General features: G+C 53.5%; 11 protein-coding genes across 11 annotated transcripts; 6 read left to right on the top strand and 5 right to left on the bottom strand.

Annotated features, from left to right (window-relative positions):
- Positions 1 to 378: 378 nt before the first annotated feature.
- On the top strand, positions 379 to 2,625 carry GMORB2_3300 (Membrane protein involved in colicin uptake; the record flags this gene model as incomplete). Its single annotated transcript, XM_035465276.1, has 3 exons — positions 379 to 383; positions 535 to 2,080; positions 2,188 to 2,625. 3 exons carry the CDS (start codon positions 379 to 381, stop codon positions 2,623 to 2,625), a joined length of 1,989 nt encoding a protein of 662 aa, XP_035318825.1.
- Positions 2,626 to 3,884: 1,259 nt separating this feature from the next.
- Positions 3,885 to 4,523, bottom strand: GMORB2_3299 (coenzyme Q-binding protein COQ10; the record flags this gene model as incomplete). Its single annotated transcript, XM_035465275.1, has 1 exon — positions 3,885 to 4,523. One exon carries the CDS (start codon positions 4,521 to 4,523, stop codon positions 3,885 to 3,887), a length of 639 nt encoding a protein of 212 aa, XP_035318824.1.
- A 575-nt stretch (positions 4,524 to 5,098) lies between these two features.
- Positions 5,099 to 6,065, bottom strand: GMORB2_3298 (calmodulin; the record flags this gene model as incomplete). The annotated part of the gene is made up of 6 exons (XM_035465274.1): positions 5,099 to 5,133; positions 5,281 to 5,493; positions 5,610 to 5,717; positions 5,799 to 5,814; positions 5,903 to 5,988; positions 6,059 to 6,065. 6 exons carry the CDS (start codon positions 6,063 to 6,065, stop codon positions 5,099 to 5,101), a joined length of 465 nt encoding a protein of 154 aa, XP_035318823.1.
- Positions 6,066 to 7,866: 1,801 nt separating this feature from the next.
- Positions 7,867 to 10,926, top strand: GMORB2_3297 (AP-3 complex subunit delta; the record flags this gene model as incomplete). The annotated part of the gene is made up of 3 exons (XM_035465273.1): positions 7,867 to 8,406; positions 8,483 to 8,705; positions 8,783 to 10,926. The coding sequence occupies 3 exons, from the start codon at positions 7,867 to 7,869 to the stop codon at positions 10,924 to 10,926; spliced, it is 2,907 nt and encodes a 968-aa protein (XP_035318822.1).
- Positions 10,927 to 11,521: 595 nt separating this feature from the next.
- On the bottom strand, positions 11,522 to 14,369 carry GMORB2_3296 (to RhoGAP and Fes CIP4 domain protein; the record flags this gene model as incomplete). Its single annotated transcript, XM_035465272.1, has 4 exons — positions 11,522 to 12,438; positions 12,542 to 13,988; positions 14,072 to 14,253; positions 14,324 to 14,369. The coding sequence occupies 4 exons, from the start codon at positions 14,367 to 14,369 to the stop codon at positions 11,522 to 11,524; spliced, it is 2,592 nt and encodes an 863-aa protein (XP_035318821.1).
- A 2,124-nt stretch (positions 14,370 to 16,493) lies between these two features.
- Positions 16,494 to 18,040, top strand: GMORB2_3295 (membrane dipeptidase; the record flags this gene model as incomplete). The annotated part of the gene is made up of 4 exons (XM_035465271.1): positions 16,494 to 16,722; positions 16,778 to 16,990; positions 17,063 to 17,441; positions 17,500 to 18,040. The coding sequence occupies 4 exons, from the start codon at positions 16,494 to 16,496 to the stop codon at positions 18,038 to 18,040; spliced, it is 1,362 nt and encodes a 453-aa protein (XP_035318820.1).
- Positions 18,041 to 18,271: 231 nt separating this feature from the next.
- GMORB2_3294 (small subunit ribosomal protein S13) lies at positions 18,272 to 18,686 on the bottom strand (the record flags this gene model as incomplete). The annotated part of the gene is made up of 2 exons (XM_035465270.1): positions 18,272 to 18,583; positions 18,651 to 18,686. 2 exons carry the CDS (start codon positions 18,684 to 18,686, stop codon positions 18,272 to 18,274), a joined length of 348 nt encoding a protein of 115 aa, XP_035318819.1.
- Positions 18,687 to 19,089: 403 nt separating this feature from the next.
- Positions 19,090 to 19,965, top strand: GMORB2_3293 (peptidyl-prolyl cis-trans isomerase B (cyclophilin B); the record flags this gene model as incomplete). The annotated part of the gene is made up of 3 exons (XM_035465269.1): positions 19,090 to 19,537; positions 19,603 to 19,729; positions 19,794 to 19,965. The coding sequence occupies 3 exons, from the start codon at positions 19,090 to 19,092 to the stop codon at positions 19,963 to 19,965; spliced, it is 747 nt and encodes a 248-aa protein (XP_035318818.1).
- Positions 19,966 to 20,701: 736 nt separating this feature from the next.
- Positions 20,702 to 21,269, top strand: GMORB2_3292 (multifunctional methyltransferase subunit TRM112; the record flags this gene model as incomplete). The annotated part of the gene is made up of 2 exons (XM_035465268.1): positions 20,702 to 20,887; positions 21,072 to 21,269. The coding sequence occupies 2 exons, from the start codon at positions 20,702 to 20,704 to the stop codon at positions 21,267 to 21,269; spliced, it is 384 nt and encodes a 127-aa protein (XP_035318817.1).
- A 522-nt stretch (positions 21,270 to 21,791) lies between these two features.
- Positions 21,792 to 22,851, bottom strand: GMORB2_3291 (Vacuolar ATP synthase subunit S1 (ATP6S1); the record flags this gene model as incomplete). The annotated part of the gene is made up of 4 exons (XM_035465267.1): positions 21,792 to 21,931; positions 21,994 to 22,215; positions 22,306 to 22,646; positions 22,757 to 22,851. The coding sequence occupies 4 exons, from the start codon at positions 22,849 to 22,851 to the stop codon at positions 21,792 to 21,794; spliced, it is 798 nt and encodes a 265-aa protein (XP_035318816.1).
- Positions 22,852 to 23,239: 388 nt separating this feature from the next.
- Positions 23,240 to 24,020, top strand: GMORB2_3290 (ribosomal RNA-processing protein 17; the record flags this gene model as incomplete). Its single annotated transcript, XM_035465266.1, has 2 exons — positions 23,240 to 23,446; positions 23,532 to 24,020. The coding sequence occupies 2 exons, from the start codon at positions 23,240 to 23,242 to the stop codon at positions 24,018 to 24,020; spliced, it is 696 nt and encodes a 231-aa protein (XP_035318815.1).
- Positions 24,021 to 24,107: the final 87 nt, after the last annotated feature.

The raw sequence follows: 24,107 nt of genomic DNA, 5'->3' as shown, positions 1-24,107 counted from the left end.
ATCTATTCCTCCCGCTGTGTAACTACTCTGCGGAATAGTTCAATTCAGCACAGCGCACCACATAATCCGCTGTCCATCGACCCCTCCTTAACCCCCCCGGCCAACACCGTCATATTGCCCACCACCAATAACGCTTACAGCCCCTCCGACACCCCTTTCCCCTCTTAGCGCCGCACCCTCCATAACCCAACCCCCCCCCGTTCTACGCCAACTCTGTTTTTCTTTGTCTTTTGCGCCGCACGTCTCTGAATCTCACCATCAACATCATCTTGCGCCGTTTCACGAGACCCTGGAGTCGGTAGTGTGCTGGTACTTCGACCACTCGTCTCGACATCGTGTTTGAGGAGTCGTTGTAATTGCCGTTCGCAACCGTTTGATATGCCGTATGTCTTCCGCCCCAATCCCGCCCCAGAGTCCAACCCTATTTTTGCCCAGCGCGCGCTGGATGCTGACACAGACTCATTCTTGACACAGACTCACTACACGAGGGACGAATAACAGGGTTACTATACAGCAACCAAACCCACCACGCAGCTCTTCACAGACCAATTCACCGGACGACTCTGACTATACCGAATCGTATAGCGATTACGGCGGCGACTCGCACTACGGCGGCGACTCGCACTGGGGCGACGACGAGGACGACGTCGGGCCCTCAGACTCGGCTTCAACCAGCAACGAGGGACTCCCTTACCAGCACGCCCCGCCTCGGCGAAGCCAGCGTGTTGTTCCCGCCGGTCACTGGAGAGACCAGCATTCGCCAGGACCTGCCCACCTACCTCACGCACCCCCCAACAACATGGACCATGAGGTGGAATATCGCCAGGGACGGACCCGCGCCTATCATCCGCAGTACCAGCCTCAACAGCCCCCGCAACATCACCCTCGCCAGCAGCACCGTGGCTACTACAGCAGCGTTGGCGGCCGCGGTTACCCTGCCGCCGGTGGCCACGTCTCTCCGTACAACAACATGGCGGCATACGCCAACAACGGCATGGTTCCTTTTGGCCAACAGCAGTTTGGCGGTGGCCCCTTTGCCCAAGCTCCTTACTTCAACGGAGCCGGCCGAGGCTATGACATGATGCCATACGGCAGCTACTACGGTGACCCTTCCCAGTACGCCATGCCCGCCAGCATGCAGCCATACCACAGGCCGCCGCCGGCCCCTAGCAGCCCTCCGGAGCAACCCAGCCAGGCTGTCGCCCCAGTTCCCAAGGAAGACCCCGAGAAGCTGCGTCTTGAAGCTGAGCTGGCTGCCTTGAAGGCTGTAGAGGAGGCCAAGAGGCAGGCCGAGAAGCAGCGCGAGATAGAAGCCCAGATCCGAAAGGATGCCGAAGAGGCATTCAAGAAGAGGATGGAGGACATGAGGATAGCACAAGAGGAGGCCCGCAAGGAAATTGAGCGGGCAAAGGAGGAGGCCGAGCGTGCCATGCGGGACCGTATGGAGGCCGAGAAGAAGGCTCAGGAGGAGCAGGCCAGGCAGCAGGCCGAGGCCCTGAGGCGGGCCGAGGAGAATGCCAGGTTAAAGTTTGAGGCCGACCAGAAGGCTGCCGAGGAGCGCAGGAAGAGGGAGGAGGAAGATCGCGCGAGGGCCGAAGAGGCCGCGCGCATCCGCCTCGAGGCCGCCATCAAGGCTGAAGAGGCCGCCAGGGCCGCCGCCGCGCAGAAGGCTGCCGAGGAGGCCGCGCGTATCAAGCAGATTGAGGAGGAGGCCAAGCGCAAGGCCGAGGCCGAGGCAGCAGCCAAGGCCGAGCAGGAAAAGGCCGACAGGGCCGCCGCTGCTCAGAAGGCTGCCGAGGAGGCTGCGCGTATCAAGCAGATTGAGGAGGAGGCCAAGCGCAAGGCCGAGGCCGAGGCAGTGGCCAAGGCCGAGCAGGAAAAAGCCGACGCGGAAGCCAAGGCGGCAGCAGATGCTGCGGCCAAGGCAGAGCAGGACAGGCTCAAGGCCATGTGGCAGGAGGAGGCCAAGAAGAAGGCCGAAGATGCGGCCAAGAAGAAGGCAGATAAGGCTCCGATCCGGTTCAAGGACGCCGTCGGACGAAAGTTCAGCTTTCCCTACCACCTCTGCCAGACATGGGCGGTACGCAAACTCCCCTTTTGCTTTGTTTCTACTCTGTTTCTCTCGTCGCTCGAAAAACTCGGGACGCCAGGCATCGACACTAACACGATTTACTTCTGGGCATCTAGGGAATGGAGGAGCTCATCAAGCAGGCCTTCCTACAGGTTGATGTGCTGGGCCCGCACGTCCAAAAAGGCCATTACGACCTGACGGGGCCCAACGGTGAAATCATCCTGCCTGCAGTGTGGGACAAGGTGATTGAACCCGACTGGAGCATCACCATGACTATGTGGCCCATGGAGAAGACACCACCGGCGGGATCTCCGCCGCCACCACAAGGAGCCGCCGTCCCTCCTCCCCCTCCTCCTCCGCCGCCGGGCGGTCGACGCCACGGCGCCCCCGTCAATGTACCCCTGGCTCCTAGCGGCTTTCACAAGCGGGCTACATCTTCTATGCCACCCAACATTAACATTGTCAATGCGACGCCTCACAAGCACAAGAGCAAGAAGAAGGATGACACCCTTTTCAAGTTTTTTGCTGGAGCTCCGACCAAGAAGAAGAAGTGAGTTTGCTTTTGTCTTGTCCTTTGGCTCCCCTTCCTCACTTCCCCCTCTCTGTCTTCCCCTCTTTGATCAGCGACTTACCATGTGCATTACCAGGAGCAAAAAATGAGCAATCATATGTTTTTGTCCGATAATCTATTGATTATTCTGTGTTTTCTCCTGCGAGTCTTTATCAATACTGATACCTCAGCGAATCATTTCTGTTTCTGTTTTTTTTCCTTTTGCGTCTCTTTATTACATCTTTCCTTCCATCTATTTTACATCCTTCTCTTTCTCTTCGAAAGGAATACAACGCTATGGGAACGGAGACGGTGTGCATACACTCTCTCTTCTTACACGTTGCTTTTTGGGGAGATACGAAAGAAATTTTCTTAACTCTAAGTGCTCAGAGGTTAGCGCGCATGGTGGGAGAACTAATGATTTTTCTATGATGGTCATGATAAAACGGAGGGAGATTATATGAGAGTTGGGCATTTCGGGGGTTTTCTTTGAGACTTCCATTGTTTTTACGTTAGACATGCTTTGGATGGATACATGTATGTGCTTTTGATCTCTGGCTATTTTTCTCTCCCTTGATATCTTTCTGTTTAAAGAGAACATGTTTTGAAGTATGGGATGGATACATGTTGCTATAGCGAAAATTACCACGTTTGTTCATCTATATGTCTTTATGCCAACAGTGATGTCAAGGTAAAGGCTATGGTGAAAAAGAAGGAGCAAAAGAAGAAAAGAAAGAAAAGGTACATGCCATAAAAAGAACGTAAGGCAAAAAATAAATCATTAGAAATTGAGGAATTGAACCCAGCCCGATTCGAACGGGCAACCTTCAGGAATCTCCGAAGTCTTCTAATCGTACTGGAATCTGACGCGCTACCGTTGCGCCATGGGTCCTTGTTGAAGAAGGAGGACAAAAAGGTAACTATAAGGCTATTGGGGGATATCCATCGATGCCAGTCCCTAGTGTGTATTAGCTATAGCTATTATAGCTACAAATCGTTATTATATCACTTTGGACTACGGCGATGCTACAGGAGTAAAGGTGGAATTTTACATGTGTTCTGTGATGTCGGGGGAGAGGACGATTCCACGTGTGAGACGCATGTTTTCCGTACGATACACTTAAAGCATGTAGCATATTCTTCCCCCCCCCCCCCACGAAAAGATAAAATAAAATAAAAACCCCATTCTATGAATACAATTGTATATATATGTACAAACACACGCAACAACAAGAACAACAACAACAAAAACAGCAAGGAGTTCTACAGTCTCCCCCCAAGTTTCTCCCTGGCCCTCTTCTCAAAGGCCTCAATCATCAAGCTGGCAACCTTGTCCGATACAGCAGCGCTGACGGCAGCGTAGAGCGGATTGGTGAACTGATAGCGTATATCAAGGTGGACCTGCGTGCGCGGCGACGGCGATGTCGTCCCTCCTTGCAGCGCACGCACAGACCACCTGGTCACCAGGCTGGTGAAGACTGCCGAACCCGTCTTGCTGCTGCTGCTGTCTCTGTCGCCGTCCCCGCTGACCGCCTCGACTGACTGCCCGGGAATGCAGTGCAGTCTGCTGCTGAACACCTCATCGAAACCACCCCATCCGACGTGGAGGTCTGCGCGGACCGGCCAGCGTCGTCCAGTCTTGCTGTCGGGCGGCGACCACGCCGTTACGGGGGACGAGGAGCAGTACGGAAGGAAGGTTGAGTACGAGTCCACGTCGGCTATCAGGTCATAGACCGGGTCGAGGGCGTAGGGGAGAATCCGCGTCGCTGTAAGGTGCTGCGCTGTCGCTGACGACGGGAGCGAGAAGAAGGGACGGCCGCGTGCAGGACAGGGAGACAGGCCCAGTCGGGTCGTTCCTCTCAGTCGGGCTGGACAGATGCGCCGTGCGGTTCGGGTAGCCATTGTTCGTTGCGGGCGTCTTTGCGTGGCGATATAGTTGAGTAGGACGGGGCCCCCAACTCTGGAGCCGCTTTTGGGGGGGAGGCAATCCAAGGGATGGAGAGGTGGGAGAAAAAAAGTTGAAGACGGTGATAATTTGGACGTTGAGGAAAGATGTGAGCGCGTATTGACTGATTGGTTGATACTAGCGTCGATGCCGCTTTGAACACTTTACCCTATAGTTGTACGCTGATCTTTCTGGACTTTCATTATTTGGTGATATCACATGGGAAGACACCTATCTTTCTTTTTTTTTGGGGAGAGGGAGGAGAGGGGGCGAAATATTGAAGAGAAGAGACAAAAGAGTTGGAATCTGTCAATTCGTGAAAACAAGCATGTTGACATCGCCATCGCCAAGGTAACTTATTCATCAATAAAGCACATTTGCATGGGCGCCAAGAACTACTGATCAATACTCGTAGTCGTACTAAATCCATCCATCCAGCAGACACGAAGAAGAAACAAACCGCTAAAAACCTATATATATGTACTATAGACACATATAAATTCACGATCATAAGAAAATCCTGCCGTTTCATTTATTTTTGCGCCATAATCTCGGCAAACTCCGCGTCTTTGGTTGGGCAGCATTCGTCAGCTTGTGTGTAACATACGCGGTGGTGGTGGTGGGGTAAAAAACAAGACGATCAAGGCGGGGGGAGAGGAGGAGGAGAGGAGGAGGAGGAGGAGGAAGGGGGGGGGGAGGGGCTCCAGGACTCACAATCGATAGAGCCGTTGCCGTCCTTGTCAGCCAGGTTGAGCATCTCGTCAATTTCAGCCTCGGTCAGATCCTCGCCTAGAGACTTCATGACGGCGCGGAGCTCGTCGCGCGAGATGGTGCCGGTGCCATCTCGGTCAAAGACACGAAAGGCCTCGCGGAGCTCCTTCTCGGGGTCGCCGCCGGCTCCTTTGCGGGCCATCATAACGAGGAACTCTGGGAGGGACAAGACGAGTTAGTAGCGGGCCATGGAAAGAGGTCATATATATATGTATGTATGTATGTATGGAAAGAGCAACAGAGAGCGGACTTGCCGTCAAAGTCGATAGCACCACTGCCGTCAGCATCAACCTCGTTGAGCATATCCTGAAGCTCAGACTCAGAGGGCTCAAGACCGAGAGACTTCATGACGGTACCAAGCTCCTTGACAGTGATCTCGCCTGCAAAGAAATCAAAATCAGTCGCTGTCGCGTGGCGCATGACGCCTATCTGGTGGTGGTGGCCATGTTGTTTTTACTCACCATCACCATCCTTGTCCTGTTTCGATTTGGGAACTATTAGCAGTAATCTCTTTTACATTGGGAGGATACCAAGCTGGCTTTTTATTTTTCTTTTTGCGACGTACGAAGAGGGCAAAGGCCTCCTTGAGCTCGGCGATCTGCTGCTCGGTGAGTGCGTCGCCCTGCAAGTCGGTGGTGTGGGGGAAAAGAGCTGTCAGTTGAAGAAGTCCCGGTAGCAGAGAACCACCCCATAGCGCGTGCGTGCGTCGAGTATCGCAAACGAACCATTGTTATGTAGTAGTAGTAGTAGTAGTAGTAGAAATCTTTTTTTTCGAGTTGGAGTCGTGAGGAGGGGAAAAAGCAGACTGGACCTGAGGAAGAGGAGGAAGAAGAAGAAGGTGGGGTCTCTTTTTTTTCAAGGAGCGAGAGAGGGGAAAGAAAAAAAAAAAGGGACCCCGACGGCGGCGATTTTCAAGAGTGTTGTTTTGTGTGTATGTAAACGTCAAGGATGGAAAGAAGAATGGCACAGAGGTTCGAAGATCATGCTACCAAGCATGAACTGAGTGAAACTAGAGGAGGGGCAGCTCGACAGAATGGGGAGGGAAGGGAGGGAGAGGAGTGAGGGGCAACAAAACCGGCGCGGGTCAGGACGCGTCGTCGTCATTGGGCTGTTACTGAAGATGCGAGTAATACCGAAGAACAACTCGTTTGTAGCGTAACATTCCACTGTCCGACGCTCGTAAATGATTTCAACACTGAGGAGGTGGAATGTGGACGCATTGTATTTCTATATAGTTTAATAGTATTGTGTGAAATAATTTATAACCGTAAGGTGGCGGCGTGATACAATGCTCGATGCTCTATTACGTGTTAGATAGTGGTAGCAGGGGAAGCAAAGGAGCCAAAGCTACTAATGCTGCCACTACCACTACCACTACTACCACTACCACTACTACCACTACCACTACTACTACTACTACTACTACTATAACTACTCCAACGTGTATTCGTACGCAGGGAATACGGAACAAAAGACTGTAAAAATGGCAAGAACGTGTCTCTCGCGCTTACCTGCTTGCCTTGAATGACGTTCCTTCCCTTCAGTGATAGTACACCCATACATGTAATATGTAATACATACCACCCTCGGTCGTACCCGTGTGTCCTTCCTTCCCTCTCATAATACCAGTAGCAATTAAAAGCGACACCCACTAATTATTGATATCACAGCAGGCAGGCACGCACTCAGCTAGCTATCTGCCCGCTGTCGCACCTTCTGTAACCTATAATCTAGGTGTTACTCCCCTCTGCTACTGCGCCCTTCTATCCCTCTCTCCTCTCGGCCCGCCTAGCGCCCCGGTACAGCAATCGCCTGCTCTGTGCTTCATGCCCCATGCTCCAGAGTACCTACGTACCCACCATTATTATTACCAAACAGGCTCCAGACGTCTATCTGCTTCAACATCGTCATTCCCACATACGCTACACACTTGCACCGCCACTACCACCACTACCACCACCACCGCCACTACCACATAGAAACTTGGCCATAACACCGGAATACGGCCAGCCATGTTGGGCCCATCTTGCTGACCTCTTTCGTACACCTCCCTCACCGTCCGTTTCTTTGCTCGTTGCTCTCCGACTGTCCGCCCCGCGTGGGGCACCCTGACGCCGCAACATGTACGACTCAAGCTTCGCCTCTTTGCGGCCCGTCGCTGGTGACTGTTGGCCATTTTGCTTGATATGGGTCCGATGCTAACCCGTGTATTGTTCATTGTGCAGGTTCGAAAAGTCGCTCTACGACCTCATTCGAGGTCTGAGGAATCACAAGGGCGGCGAGAAGGAATACATCCAGAAGAGCTTGAAAGAATGCCGCGCCGAGGTTCGCAGCCAGGACATGGGTTAGTCCACTCTCCTTCCTCCCCGTCTCTGTCTCTACCTCCTCCACCACCTCCTCCCGTTCCTCCCACTGCTGCCGTGCATTCATATATATCTGCCCTCCACTCAGCCGACAATTCCCCGGCTGACTCTCCTGCTGTGTCTAGACCTCAAGGCAACCGCCCTTCTCAAGCTCGTATATCTCGAAATGATTGGCTACGACATGTCATGGGCTTCGTTCCATGTCCTTGAGGTCATGTCCTCGCCCAAGTACCACCACAAGCGCGTCGGATACCTTGGCGCTGTACAGAGTTTTCGGCCAGACACCGAGGTCCTCATGCTCGCCACAAATCTGCTCAAGAAGGACCTTGGTTCGCCTACCCCGACCGTCATGTCGCTCCCTATTGCTACCCTCCCCCATCTCATCACGCCCTCTCTCGCCCTCTCCACCCTTTCCGACCTCCTCCCGCGATTGAATCATAGCCACTCCAACATCCGCAAGAAGACGCTCGTGACCCTCTACCGCCTGGCCCTGGTCTACCCCGAGGCCCTCCGTGCTGCGTGGCCCAAAATCAAGGAGCGCCTCATGGACCCTGACGAAGACCCCAGCGTCACCGCAGCCATTGTCAATGTCATCTGCGAGCTGGGATGGCGACGGCCAAATGACTTCCTGCCTCTGGCCCCGCGCCTCTTTGAGCTGCTCGTAGACGGCGGCAATAACTGGATGGCCATCAAGCTCATCAAGCTTGTCAGTGCCAATCCCCTACAGCTAACTGTGCCACTGCTTCCCACGATTGCTTGACTAACCGTGTACGTGTGTCTAGTTTGCGACCTTAACACCTCTCGAGCCCCGCCTCGTCAGGAAGCTCTTGCCCCCCCTGACAACCATAATCCGCACCACCCCTGCCATGTCTCTGCTCTATGAGTGTATCAACGGCATCATTCAAGGCGGTATTCTAGGTGCGGACGACTCTGGAAGTGAAGAGATTGCCAGACTTTGCGTCACGAAATTGCGCGGCATGATTATGGTTGATGGTGACCCCAACTGTATGTTCATTCCAGCCCCTCCCCTAGTAGATCCTGCCACCCCTTTGCTGTTTACCTGATGCTTACCCCAACGACAGTGAAATACGTTGCGCTACTCGCCTTCAACAAGATTGTCGTCACCCACCCATTCCTCGTCTCACAGCAGGAAGACGTCATTCTAGAATGCATCGATAGCCCAGACATCACCATTCGCATACAGGCCTTGGACCTGGTCAAGGGCATGGTTAGCGGCGAGAATTTGATATCAGTCGTCAGCCGCTTGATGAAGCAGCTCAAGATATCCATGCCTACCACGAGCAGCGACGACTTGGCCGCCCGGTCCAGCGACCCGGACATGGACTCGGAGGGAGAACCGACTCCACCCGGGGCGTCCGAAAGCCAAAAGTCAACCCTACCAGAAGATTACCGTATCGACGTCATCACCCGTATACTATACATGTGCTCTAAGGACAACTACGCCAACGTTACAGACTTTGACTGGTACATCGATGTCCTGACGCAGCTTGTGCGCATGGTCCCAGCTTCTCGTATCACCGCCGCGCAGTTACGGTATGCTAGGCCTGTCAGCGACGTTTCAGAGAGCATCGGCGACGAGCTGCGCAACGTGGCCGTCAAGGTCCGGGCTGTGAGGCCCGCGGTTGTACAGGCATCCGAAATCGTCCTGACTCAGTTAAGCACGGATGTTCCCGCAGGCCATCCGGTGTCCTCGCGTGCCCTGAAGTCAGTATCATGGATATTGGGCGAATACGCCTCGCTTCTTGGCTCCGCAGACGACACCCTCAATGGCCTGCTGCAGCTGCTGCCCAGGTCCAATGTTCCTGATGTTACCACAAGCATTCTCCAGGGGACAGTTAAGGTCTTCTCATCTATCGCGGGCAGCAGTCTGGAGTCCTGGTCGGCTGAAAGGAAGACTAAGATTTGCCTCCTCCTGGCTCGTTTAATCCACACACTGGAACCCGTCACCCTCCACCCGAGTCTTGAGGTTCAGGAGCGCACTGTCGAGTTTGTCGAGCTGCTCAAGTTGACGTCGGAAGCCTCGGAGGGCCAGTCTGCCTCGACCGATGGCTCTCACCAAGACCCCCCACTGCTGCTCACGCAGGCCATGCCGTCTCTATTCACCGGATGGGAGCTTAACTCAGTCGCCCCCAAGGCGCAGATCCATGTCCCACTGCCTGAAGGCATAGACCTGGACGAGCCAATTCATCACAACCTCGACAGTCTCCTCTCGAAGGCGAAGTTTGCTGTCCTCGAAGATCCCGAGAGTGACGATTTTGAGGTATTCTACCACCAGCGCCCGCCGCCCGTGGCCATGTCTTCTGCCATGGCACCGGCTATCACCAGACTGGTGGAACCCCCCGAAGACGTGGGCTCCTCCTACCAATCTGCTTCGGAAGACAACTATCTGGACGCAGACATTGTTGCGCGGAGGAAAGCAGAGCGCCTGGAGAGGAACAAGGACGACCCGTTCTACATTCCTGCGGGCGGCGGTGCAACTCGCACCTCGACGCCCATTCACAACATCCTGCAGGACAACAACGGACCCGACCTGGATATTGACTCGATACCCATCATGCAGCTGGACCTGGGCAAGGCATCTAGCACACCTGGGACGCCCGGCACACCTGTGATACCGGCCGAGAGACCGCAGTCGAAGGCTAAGCGCAGGGTTGTCGTCGCCACGGACGAGACGCTCGAGGGCAGCGACAGTGGCCCTAGCCGAACGTACGGCTCAGAGAACAACTCTGAAAGGGGCAACCGCAGTGCCAGCGCCGCCACGGCCAGGAAGATCAAGCAGGGTCTTCTCGGCGTCGACTCAAGCACCATCGGCTCGTTTAGCCTAGAAGGCGAGTCGTCGATCGGGGTCGACCATGAGCGTCGTCAGCGAGAGGAGGCCGAGATGCAGCAGGCGGTCAAGGAGGTGGAGCGACTACGGCTCGAGATGCAGCGCGCCAACGAGAGGGTCAAGGCCCCCCAGGGTGCCGGTGCAGAGGGTACAGTGGTCAAGAGGAGGAAGCCGAAGAAGGCAACAGCAGCAGCAACCGGCGATGCTCAAGGGTCGAAAGCGAAACCCGTCAAGAAGAAGAAGAAGAAGAAGCCTGCAGAAGGTGAAGGGCAAGAAGAGGCAGCTGCAGGCGAGGGTGATGACATAGTAGCGAAGCTGGTCAAGAAGAAGAAGAAGCGGGTAGCCCAAGTAGAAGAAGATGAGAGTGCGCAGGTCTAGACAGGAGAGGAGTGTGTCCTGTCTTGTTATCATGGTTCATATCCCACGACGCACGCAGCAGATACAGACCCCAAAAGGAAATAGTCTGAATAGATTTTTTGTAAAAAAAATGTTTTTCTTTATTTTAATCCAAAGCTATGAATCATCTACTCTTCCCATCACCCTATCAACTTTCCAATAATTTCTCGTTTATACAAAAAACAATAAAAAAATAGACGTCTTCACGCGAGTACAGGAAGGGGGTACAAGTACATCGTATCGAACAATCGTGACAAACTCAGAGCACAAAGCATAAGTAAGGAATAAAATACCCAAGGGCAGTGTAAAATATGAAACAAAGGAGCGCGACAGTCACTGGAAAGAAAACAGAGGACAGAACAAGGAGCGGTGACAAAGAGAATAGTACGGCTAGAAACAAGAGGTATATAATACCCATTTCTCATGCTCTCGTTGCAATCAATGAAAAAAGAATACATGGGGATAGAGGGGTAGTCAAGGACAAAGAAGAATATATAAAGAATAAGGTTCTGACCAGGATATCAAAAAGAACAAGTCTGATCAGAAGAGGGGGCAAAAAAAAAAGAAAACAAAGAAACTAATCCTCCATCGACTTATCCTCGAGCGTCACACCCCGCGGCGACTCCAACGAGGAAGGTGGCGAGGAAGGCACGCGCTGGCCGCCGACAAACTTGGCAGAAGACCGCGTTACGCTATCGCGGTGCACGAGGCTCTCCCTTTTGGAGCTGCGGATGCTGTCGCGCGCCGAGCTGCGGATGCTGTCCCTGTCCGACCCGGTGCGGTTTACGGGCTCCGTGGGCGTGCCGATCGAGTCGTTGTCCGGCACGTCAAGGCTGGACCGCTTGGCGGCTGAGGATGTCGGCGTGCCGCTCGTCACCGCGCCAATGCTGCCCAGGCTCATGCGCACGCGCTCGCTGGGCGACGCGGGTCCCGTCTGGATCGGGAACCGCGTCTCCGGCCCACCGCTGCTGCGGTCGCGACGGTGCCCGCGAGGGCTGGGTGCAGGGCTTGTGGCGCGGCTGCGACTGGCCGTGGCCTTCTCGAGAAGAGCGCGGTTGCGCTCCTCCATCAGCATCTTGCGGTTGCTCTCATCTGTGCTGATGGCGCGCGACCGCGTCGTCACAGAGCTTGAGTGGCCCAGCGTTGACATGCGCTTCAGCTCGCTGAAAATGGCGTCCTTATTCGCCAGGAGGTCCCGCACAAGCTTGTACGCGTGCTTCTCCTCAAGTGTGAGGGACGTCTCTGTCCGCGGCCGGAGGACACAGGGGGCTAGGCCCGTCGCCAGCGAGGCGACATAGGCGTCGTCGGCCGAAGTGAGGTCGATCAGGCGGGTAAAGTGGTTCATGCAGGCATCCAGCGTCGCGATGTTGGTGAGACGCAGCTGGGAAAGCGTCTGCTGAAGCACGGCTACCCGCGAGGTTTCGGTGCCGTCGGCGGTAGGGTTGTTGTAGATAGTCCTGACGATCTCGTATACGTGGGAGGAAACGAGGGAGTCTGCCGATGACATATATGTTAGCAGGTTGGATTTCAGGGCAAAGGATGTGAAGGAAGCTGAAACTAAAGAAATTACAAGAACAGGGGAGGAGGCAAAACGTACCCGGAAGCTCGAGGAGGTACAGCTTCAGTAGGCTAGCAACAGTCGGCACATCAAACTCGGCGAGTATATCAGGCGAGAATGGCTTGCCGTCATTGACCCTGGCGCGCAGCTTGTGCGTCTGAGCGAGGGGGACCTCAACAAGCCACACGTTGCGTCTGGCCTCATCACCCTCTAGATCGGGGTAGTGATGGTCAAGATAAGTTAGGATGGTTGTCACGATGATGGGGACTCGTTTCTTATCAGCCCTAGCGCGAGCCTCCAAATCGACACCAAACGTCTGTTCATCCGCCTTGTTGTAGTAGTTTTCGTACACAACAACCTTGGGCACAAAGCTACCGGTGCGGTAGTTTTCCAACAGGTAGCGCAGGTCGCCCTGGGGCTGGATCGTCTCCTGGAACAGCACCATCTTATCAACGGTGGACTGCATGCTGGGTATGGCGTTGCCGATGGTACCAGAAAAATCGAGGATGACCGTCTTGATGGCCTTGAGCCTGTCCAGCTCGCAGCGCTCGAGGAACTTGAGGTGCAGGAAGATGGCCTCCTCGAGCGAGCAGCGCAGCTCGTCCAGCCTCCTGACGCCCGCCTTGTACTTGTCGTCAGCCTCCTTTGCCTCGCGCTGGAGCCTCTGACCGGGCGTCTCGTCGGGGTGCGCCCTGCTGTTGATGACGTTCCAGTTGGCAAGGTAATCGCTGACGGTGCCAAAGACGGGCGACTCGCCAGATTCGGAGCCTGTCGATGGCATGGAGAATGTGCGGCTGGGCGGAGCCTTCTTCTCGGGGATTCCAGCCAGCTGGAAAGCCTTGGGGCGCCACTGATAGTTCATCTTGGAACTGTTGGCAAAGACACTGCCCACGTTGCCAACGAGTCGAAGGAAGCCATGGGAGACAAGGTCCTGGCCGATGCGCTCAGCATAGCTGACCGTGGTGCTGCCCATGTAGCGCTGAATGTACTCGACGATATCGGAGCCACTCGAGACATTCTGATACGTACCCAGGATGGCCACCTTGTGCTCTCCCATGGGGATGGTAGAGAGCATTTGCGAGAGTATCTTCTTAAGCTGTTCCTCCTGGTATGTCTCGTCGCCGATTTCCCAAAACTGATCGTCAGCTTCTTTGTGCTCATCTTCCTGGACCTTGATCTCGGGGATCGCCTGGTTGCCCTTGGGGGAGGACTCGGGGTCACGGAAGCCCAACTTGTTTTCCTCCTCGAGGTCCTCGAGCAGACGACATTTGTTGAAGTAGACGGAGCGCAGCTTCTTGACGGCTTCAGCCTGTCGATCGTGGGCCTTGATACGCGCCTGTAGGTCATCCTGAGATTCTTGTAGGCGGCTTTCGTGGGCGTCGCACCAGCGGGAAAAGGGGTTAACAACAAGGTCGCGAATACTCTGGGCGATTCGGCGGTGGCTGGCGGAAGCGTCCTGCATTTCTGATTTCATGCCGTCAAAGGCCTAGGGAAAATATATCAGTGAGTTCCATTCTTTGGGAAATTGATGATGCACAAGACGGCGCGGATCAAGACAGCGTGACTTACCTTGCGGATAGTGGCGCCCTCATCGCGAGCGAAGCCACCGGAAATTTTGTCGGTCGCGGGGACAATGTTGGCAAGCTGGTTACCGTAGACCTCCTCGGCCTCGGCGCGCATGCGGGCTATGGTCAGAATCTGACGGTTCTCGGTGGTTCCCTGCTGCAGTTTGTCGAACAAAACGCCGAGTCCTAGAGGGGAAAGCCGAGGTTAGCTGGGTGAGTCAAGGTTATGATGGCGTTTTACAGGGAATGCTGTTACCTGCAGCATAATCGGCGGACCAAAAGGAGTCAACGAAGCCCGGCATTTTGGACTACTCCAGCCCATAGACAGTGGGCGCGTCGAGGGGAAGGGTAACAGAAGGCGGAGCTGTTGTGGCTTGAAGACGCTCAGCGCCGGTTGGTCGGGGGGTGCAATGGTAATGCTTGATCGCGAGCGGGCCGATCAACGGCAACGTTTCCGAGGGGCGGTTTGGTGAGCTGTCGGTCTTAAAGGTGGCGAAAGAGTTTGCTCGGTGAGATTGGGACCAGATGACAGACAGGCTCACTGTTATTCTTTTCGTCCTGAATCTCGGGCTTTGCGCGTTGTTGTCGGGCAGGAAGAAAAAAAAAGAAGATGAAGGAGAGACGGAATACGAGGCTCTGGCGATCAGTGGGCTGGGGTGAGGTCGACGCAATTGGGCATGGAAAGACACCGGGGGGTGGCTTGATCTGTGCGTTGCTGTACTGGTAGCAGTACCGTCAAATACTGGTGATGCCTCGAGAGAGAAGCGGTGATGGAGCGAGAGATGGTGATGAGTCTGGCAGATGGATGACAGCCGGAAGAGAATGAATGGAGAATATCACAAGACACAAGAGCCAACGTATCCCTGAAGAAAATGGCAGCCTCGTCACAGTACGAGTAGCAGCAGCAGCAGTAAGGAAGGAGCTGTGGAGGAAGCTAGACCCTGGTCCTTCCGTTCCCGGTTCGTGTGGCGCTTCGTGGCCTTTGTGTGGCTGGACGTTAGTATCTAATACTGCTAGTATTGCAGTAGTGCTATGATTTTACTGTATGAACGAATATTACTGCGTTAAAGTAAAACAGTGCTAAAAAGTAGTAGTAAAAATAGCATGAATGATACTGCATTCAAGGGCCTACAGCCTATGAGTAGTATTGCAGGTACAATACCCCATAATGGTGCAGCTGGCCTGGCAACACTTGCCCTATTGCTACTCTGGCTGAGTGTCCCTGCCCCCCCTCAGGGCTCTCCAGGACCCTCCAGGACCCTTTTCTTGTTACCGGAGCGAGAAGCAACTTCTGAAATGCTACGAGTGATGATGATAACACATGTACAGATCTCTACGAGTAAGTTAACTCATTACTACTGCTCTTGCCTCCCAGGAACGCAAAAGTTACTATTGGCCAGCCTAACGTTGCGGCGCAGATCCTGGTAATCTACATATATGTGGCATTAGGGAGTAATTACTCCACATGGAATTGCTGGCGGGAATGCTATAAATATTCGTATCTGTACAGAGTACGAGACTACGACTACTTGTGCTGTGAGTACTAGATACTGCTTAGATTGGGAGGAGGTGGTGATCCTCTGCGAGTAGTGTAACGGTAGTCGAAGTCGACATGTATTCTACTTGATAGATCTAGGTGTTTTACGTCTTTTATGACGAGTGTTGAGAATATGAGTAATGCTAACATGGTACAAGTTCACAGTGCATCGTTCCCATCTCAACATTAGGCATGCTGATAAATAATATTAACTAATGAGTTTTACGAGCTTGGCTAAACTAGGGCGCATAACTGCTAATAGCAGCTATGGAGCACTACCAGGCAGGAGCGGCCAGCCTCTCTTGCCATCAACAACGACATACTCATACTCGTACGCTCCTTCCAATATCATCGTCATCTTGCTTGATATATCCCACTTAGCCATACTTTCCCACTAACCCTAATTGGGTCATCTTCTATTTTCAAGTTTCATGGCCTTGATGATAACTATGAAGTATGAGTGCGACTGCTTGTAACACTTCGTAGTAGTATCAATCCGGTTTTGACCTACGGCGGGTAACATCATCCCACGAGGTGGAGCGAGCACTCTGAGGATCAAGAGCTCTCGGCAAGCTATCCATTCTCTTAGCGATTTCAGGAACATGGAAATCCTATACTCTATCTTGGAACTATGCGGGCTCGTTCGTCGTGTTTGTGTATGCTCTGGCTCCCAATCTGCGATTTTCGGCAGAAACTCCGCAGCCCACTAAGTGGGAGTAATTGCCTTGTACGAGTAGATTACCAATGCTCCCCTCCTCCTCTCTTTTCGGAAGTCCGCCGTCTATCAAGCTTGGCCGATAACCGTCTGACTGTTGCACCATCATTCGAACTTCAACAATAAACCTTAAAAAAAATAGCAGTAGTAACAACAAATACGAATACTGCTAGCATGATGGAACCCTCATCGGAAAAGGGAAGCGTCAGATTGCCGGTACGCGCCAAGGCCGGCTCCATCACGCCTCGGAGGCTCCTGGCCGTGGCCGTTCTCTTCCTCGTAACCGTTGGCTTCATGCACAAGTCGTTCGGCCAGTGCTACCACCGCCTCCGTGAACATATCTGCGGGCCTCTATCTGTCGAAGAGCGAGCTGAGAGGGTCCTGAAGACGACGCCCTTGATTGGTAGGCGGATTATCCCCTCTTGTCCTGAGCAACTATCTCTAACATGTGCTGGCAGATGGCCATGTCGACATGCCTCTGCTGTTCCGGTACTTTTACCACAACCAGATTGACAATGACGATGTTAAGCAGGCCTTTGAGAACGGAACATTCCCGGGTCACATTGACATCAAGCGTCTCCGAGAGGGCATCTCGGGCGGCTCTTTCTGGAGTCTCTATGCTCCTTGCCCGGAGCATGGCGATGACTTTTCCGATGAGAATCTCGCAGCAAGTGAGTTCCTCGCACACATATAGAAGTCGAACCCGGACTTGGAAATGTCTTGGGAGCTGACATATGATCAAGGCGTCCAATTCACCTTGGATCAAATAGATGTCATGACGCGCCTCCAGGAAATCTACCCCGACGACTTCTCGCCAGCCAAGGGTCTGTACGCCTCCAACGCCCTGGACGCCTGGAAGAAGGGGCAGTTCATTTCACCCCTTGGAATCGAGGGCCTGCACCAGATCGGCAACAAGGCTGCCAACCTGCGCCGCTTCTACGACCTCGGAGTACGATACGCCACCCTCACGCACAACTGCCACAACAAATACGCCGATGCCGCGTTGCTGGAGAGCCCCTTCCGCAAGGCCGAGCCGCTGCACCACGGCGTCAGTCCCGAGGGTCGCAGTCTCATTCACGAGATGAACCGCATCGGCATGATTGTTGATATTTCCCACGTCAGGTGAGTTACCTCCCCACCAATCCCTGGACTAAACAGATGTGCAACTGACCAGAGATAGCGACGACACCATGATTGATGTACTCGGCGGTAATGACAGCTGGGAAGGCTCCAAGGCTCCCGTCATCTACTCACACAGCTCGGCCTACGCCATCTGTCCCCACCCGCGCAACGTCAAGGATCACATCCTCCAGATGGTCAAGGGCACTAACTCAGTCGTCATGGTCAACATCTCGCCCGACTTCATCTCCTGCAAGGACACGGGTGCGGACAATGGTGTCCCCGAGTTCGCCCCTGAGGACAGCACTCTGGACCGTGTTGTCGACCACATCACGTACATTGGTGACCTGATCGGCTACGCCCACGTCGGCATCGGCACCGACTTCGATGGCATTTCCTCCACCCCCGAGGGCCTCGAGGACGCGTCCAAGTACCGCGTCCTCGTGGCTGAGTTGCTGCGTCGCGGCGTTAGCGAGGAGGATGCTGGCAAGGTAGTTGGCGGTAATGTTCTGCGTGTCTGGACTGCTGTTGATGCTGTAGCTGCCAAGTTGCAGACCGAGGGCGCGCCGGTTCTCGAGGACAGGGTCGAACTCAAGTTCTAGATGAAGATCCGTTTCATCTTTGCGACACATAGCGTACTTCTCTCTCTGTCCATCCTGCACGTTTGTAATCTTGGGAATCTATTCAGTGGTATTTCGTCTTGCTACAGAAAAAGCAGACAGTTGATAGTACGACACCCCGCCGCTTCCCTGGCGGGCAACAATGATATACAACTCATCCCCTCCCCCTTTATTCCGACAATCGAATTTGTACGTGTACGCAGATGGCACGGTTTAACTAGCCCGGTTGAGGCGGTTGAGTTTGGTAGCCGTGGCTGTCTGGTTCTGGGTTTTCTGCCCTCGGACAGGGTATCCCATTGCGTGGCGACGGCCACGATTCGATGCTATATCCCTCAGACGCTGAATGTTGCCCCTCATTATGCGTTTTGCGTCGTTGTCAATTGTCATTTGCGAGAGCTCAGCTGTCAGGGACGTGACGGTTCGGGGGTGGAGGGAGCCGCAGCGGGCCAGTTTGTGGATGGAGAACTTGGCCATGATGCGCGACGAGTGATTGTTTCCGAGGGCGTAGAAGGACTCGAGAGCTGTCTGTTCTCGCGAGTCAGAGACTAATCCGTCGTGCCATGCATGTCATGCCGCGAGGGGGGGCCCTTACCTTGACGAGCTTCCCGTCAGGAAAGTTGACTCCCATTATGAACACCTGGAAAGGGGAGGGGTTAGCAGTTGCCAGTGATGGAGTGATTCCAAAAGAATCAACAGATGAAGGGAGGTATGAACTTCCCCGTCATCCGCATACGTACCATCTTGGCGGTTTGCTGCAAAATCACACTACTTGGTCGTAGCGACTTGGCGAGATCATCAAAAAAGTTGGCGTCGTCAATTCTCCTTTGGGGTGATCGGAGAAATCGTATTATGTAATCATTCATAGGCTGAACAGGGGCTGTCTGCCCGCGGGCGGTGGAGTTTCAGACGTCGGGGGCAAGTTACAGGGGACAGTTCACTAGCAACCAGAGGCCTCAGGAGCTACGTACAGTAGGTAATGTTGGCTGCGCGTCAGAGCTACCGCCCACTGCGTTTCCCCTCTCTAGGTCCATATGTCTATAAGGTGGCCTCTCCTCCGCAACCCCCTCCCTCTTCCCCTTCCTCTCCCCTCCAAATACAACTCATCAATTAAGGTTGGAACTTCAAAACCTCATCAATCGAAACCCGCAAACATGTTCAGTTTTAGCCGACTTGTGGCTACCATTGCCCTGTTCTTCGGAATCGGTCTGGTCCTCTTTTCCCAGACGGCCGAGGCCGCCAAGGGCCCCAAGATCACCAACAAGGTCTACTTTGACATTCAGCATGGTGACGAGCCCATCGGCCGCATTGTCATGGGTCTCTACGGCAAGACTGTCCCCGAGACGGCCGAGAACTTCCGTGCCCTGGCTACTGGCGAGAAGGGCTTCGGCTACGAGGGATCTACCTTCCACCGCGTCATCAAAGACTTCATGATTCAGGGTGGTGACTTTACCAACCACGACGGCACTGGTGGAAAGTCCAGTATGCTTCCCTGCTTATCTTGGTCCTTATTGGTGTGAAGGGACAATGGGCTGACTAATTGACAGTCTACGGCAACAAGTTCAAGGATGAGAACTTCAAGCTCAAGCACACGAAGAAGGGTCTCCTCTCCATGGCCAACGCCGGTCGCGACACCAACGGCTCTCAGTTCTTCATCACCACCGTCGTCACCTCGTAAGTCTGCATCTCGGGGGTAATCGGTCCCAATCCCAACTGAATGACGCTAACACCTCCCCAGGTGGCTCGATGGCCGCCACGTCGTTTTCGGTGAAGTTCTCGAGGGCTACGACGTCGTCGACAAGATCCAGAACTTCAAGACGGCCCGCGGCGACAAGCCGGCCGAGACCGTCAAGATTGTCAAGAGTGGCGAGCTTGAGACGCCCCCCGAAGGTATCCACGTGGAGCTGTAAACGCACCACCACCACACCACCACCTCATCTCTCTTTCTCCCCTAGCACAACGCACCCTCTTCCTCGGTTGGTGCGTCCTTTATCCTCCCTCACCCTCATCTCGCTTGACATGCTCTCCCTCCCCTCATTCAAGGCGGAACCAAGTGCGCTGATGGATTTTCGCTTCCAAAGACGACGACGGCGATGACAACTCCGAGACTGAGGCCGCTCCTGGTGCCGTCAACGACGAAGCTCCCATCGCCAGCGAATCCGTTGAGGGCTCCTCATGGATGCAGAATGCTCTCTTCTTTGGCGTCATTGCCACCGCTGTTGCTGGCGTTTACAAGTACACGCAGGGAGCTCGTTGGGAGAGTGAGAAGCCGCTTGCGTAAGCTATGACGAATTCTATAGTAGACGATTATGGGCCTTGGATTCAAAAAAAAGAATGACAAGGCTTAGCCGTATTTTCTAGTGATTTTATATCTGTTTTTAGTTTCAAAGGCCATGTTGATAATTGTATGTAACACGATTTGTCTCTGTACGGAATTATCCTGGTGCAATTCTGGCGAGCTATACGCTACTAGCACCTTCTTTGTCACGTGGGGCGCAAGAAAAAAGTTGTAAGCGCAGCTAAATGTTGATGTTCATCTGCAGCCTCTCACTCAACACTAGCAACGATACCCAGAAGATCCCAGAGGACAAAGAAAGCGACGAACAAAAAAGTCCATTCAAATCGTCTCGATATATTCTAGTTATCATGAAGGTCCTCACCCTCAACTTTGTCACCTGCGCCATCAAGGCCTGCAAGGGCACCGTCGGCGCACACCCGCTCCACCCTAAAGATGCTGAGCTCGTGCAGGATGAGATTGAGATCAACCCGGACATGATTGTCAATGTGTTGCCTCGTCTGGACTGGGCAGCTCTACGTACTACATCATCAGAGGTAAGCATTTCAAAGAGAAAGAAAAGGTGGGGGAGATGCTTTCCTTAATTTATCTGCCCTCAAAAACTCGAACCCCTCCCCTCCCCCTCCCCTTCCCCCACCTTTCAAGAGGAAACTTGAAGATGCAGAGAAGTCGAGGAGAGAAGTTGTATTGTGCTTACGTTCAACCGTTCCCCCTTCCCAGCTCGGTTTCCCCTCTCTTCCTGAGCAGCCCCCCACGGCGGAGGACCTTCGGGGCGATGAAAAGGCTCTCAAGGACCTGCACCATCTCCTCCTTGAGACGTCCGTGTCCGAGGGCAAACTGGTCTGTGGAAACTGCGGACACGAGTACGCCGTCAAGGAGGGCATTGCCAACTTTCTGCTTCCTAGCCATTTGGTCTAGATTTTTGTTTTGTTTTTTAGATACCTCGATTTTTCTTCCTCGAGAGGCGGACGGGGTGGTAGGAAGGAGTGAACTGAAGGATAGAAAAAGCACATGGGCGAGGAGTATTGGGCGTTCATTACATATTGAAATTCTATTCACACACATGCACACACATATGTATACCTCGTTGAGAGCGTGCAAACATGCAAGACCGACATTATGCATCACAGACCAGAAACATGACTGCTTCACAAGAATTCCTATTCAACATTTGTCTACAGACCATCTCGTATGCAAGGATATCCAAACCCTGGCGGCTTACCTCGTACTAAACTGACAAGCAAAAGGATGTAACAAAACCACAAGACAGTACAATAAAATAGAACCAGCCCTAACAAAAACTCCATTTTAGCTAGGGGAGGGGGAGGCGAATATATAAATACAAGAGCAGCGACTATTATCAATAAGTCGTTGTCATGCAGAGGGAGAGAGGGAGAGAGAATAAAGAGTAGAAGAAAGACAGAGAGAGGAATAAGCAGGTTATTGCTGCTTCTTTTGAGCAGCGGGACTCATATCCTTGGCAAAGGCGCCGTAGGAGACCTGTAGGCTGTTCAGGGCCGTGAGCGCAACACCGAGGATGCTGAGCATGATGATGGTCGCAATGAGGCCCATGAAGACTCCTGCCATCATCGTTAGCTCCTCAGAATACAAGCAGAGAGAGGGGGGGGGATAGACAGCATACCAGGAGTGAAGAACTGGTATTTCTCAAACAGAGCGCGGGTATCACGGTCTGAGTCCTGACGACGCGAGATATGGTCGTTCTGCACACGCTTCTTGAGCTCCATCTTCACAGGCTCTTCAAATTCGGCGTCGTACACCGTAGGCTCCTCGGGGCTAGACATGAAGATGACGGTGTAACTGTCGTCAGCCATGATGCTGGCAAGCTTGTCACCGAGGACGGCGTCTAGAGGCCAAGTTAGCAAAGCAACCAACACCCACTCCGTTGCCATCCACATCGATCTCATCTCTGTTTTTGGAGTAGGAAAGCACTCACTGTTCTCCGGTAGGGCAGCATTCGTCAGCTGCACGACCGACACGTCCTGGTCGCTGCAGGTGCTCTTGATGTAATCAGAGATGGCACCGGGCTGGACGGCACCAATGACCTCGGAGACGGTGTACCCAACTTTGTTGCGCGAATCGACGATGGCATCGCACAGGCTGGGTATAGAACAGCCATCGGATTTGGTGCGGAGCGAGGCGGCCGTGAGGCCGGGCTGGTCGACGACTAGGTATCGCTTCGTAGGGCACGTCTGAAGAAGGGACTTGGCTAGGCCCTCGACCTGGGCGTTGGTCTGTATCTGGTCAACGGTCGATGATGAAGGGGCGTTGTCAATACTGCAAGTAGAAGAGGGTTTCCTGTTAGTTGGACGGCGTGTGTTATATTCCCAGGAGAGGGGGGCAGAGAGAGAGAAAAGTCTCTCGGGTGGGTGGGTTGATATCCTTACGCCGACGTAGACAGGAAAACGAATGGCGAAGAATCCGAAAAGGCGACAGTGGATCCGGCGAGCGCCAGAGCGCTGGCGAGGGACTGGAAATGCATGGCTGAACGATGAAAATTTCAAGGGTTTTTGACGGGGAAGGGGATCGAAAGCTGTCCCTTTGGCAATTCTTAGAGCTTCCCTCCTGACGCTTTGCGCGAACGTGCCAAATCACGAACGATGATGCAGTGATGGATTACATAATCATTCGATAAGTGCATATCTCCACCCTTCTTTTACATGCACACCATCCGGTGAGAGAGTAAGAATATGGGACCCTTGAATTAGGCAAAAAAAAAAAAGGTTTGGGATGATTATTGGAATGTCTGTTTTTCTATACTTTTTATAAAATCAAGACAACACCCTGTCAATTACCTACTATAGAATCTGGGGAACAGAATAGTCACCAGGAGAATTCAACCGCTTCGTTGTCCATGTCAAATTGTCACAATGTTTGCCAAACCTCGTCCGAAAAAGTCACTGGCCCCCCCGCCCAAGAAGCGCAAGGCGCCCACCATTGAAGAGATCAACTTCGACTTTGATGCGCGCCACGAGTATCTCACGGGTTTCCACAAGCGCAAGCTCCAGCGTCAGAAGTATGCGCAGGAAGAAGCAGCCAAGAAGGAGCGTCAAGAGAAGATAGAAATTCGCAAGCAGGTATGTCTTCCTCTCCTCTCTCTTTTGTCTATCATTTTTTTTCTTCTTTTGCAGGCAGAATACCGACCTCTCTTTCTGTCCATAGGCACGAGAGGAGCGCAAGCGCGAGGTAGAAGACCATGTCAATATGGTAAATAGCCTCCTCAAGCAATCTGGACACATCGGCGCCAGCGGCGAGACATCAAGTTCCGAAGACGACGCCGACAACGACCAAGATGAGTTCGAGGGTTTCCCGGACCGCCCAAACTTAGACATGGTCGACGACGAGGAGGAGTACATCGATGAAGACCGATACACCACAGTTACCGTGGAGACTGTCGACATCTCGCGCGATGGCTTAAACAAACCGGCTACCCGTGAGGAGGAAGCGGCGGCGGCGGCGGCGGCAGAAGAGAAACGAAAGAAGTACGCCGAGGCTGCCGCCGCAGAGGAGGAGGCCAAGGCGAAAAAGGAAGACGCGAAACAGAAAAAGAAGAAGAAAAAGTTCCGCTACGAGACCAAGCTGGAGAGGTCGCTCAATGATAGGAAGCAAAAGGCCAAGAATCACAAGAAGAAGGCCGAGAGGACGGAATAGCAAGCGGTTGGTTGGTTGGTTGCATCATCATCATCACTATGGTATATAGGCATGACAACATAACATGGGCGCTCATCTGGGCATGAT

The sequence above is a fragment of the Geosmithia morbida genome (genome assembly GCF_012550715.1).
Source record: "Geosmithia morbida isolate 1262 chromosome Unknown scaffold_17, whole genome shotgun sequence".
NCBI lineage: Eukaryota > Fungi > Ascomycota > Sordariomycetes > Hypocreales > Bionectriaceae > Geosmithia > Geosmithia morbida.
The sequence above is the reverse complement of the archived record's forward strand: the minus strand, read 5'-3'. Positions and strand labels throughout refer to the sequence as shown.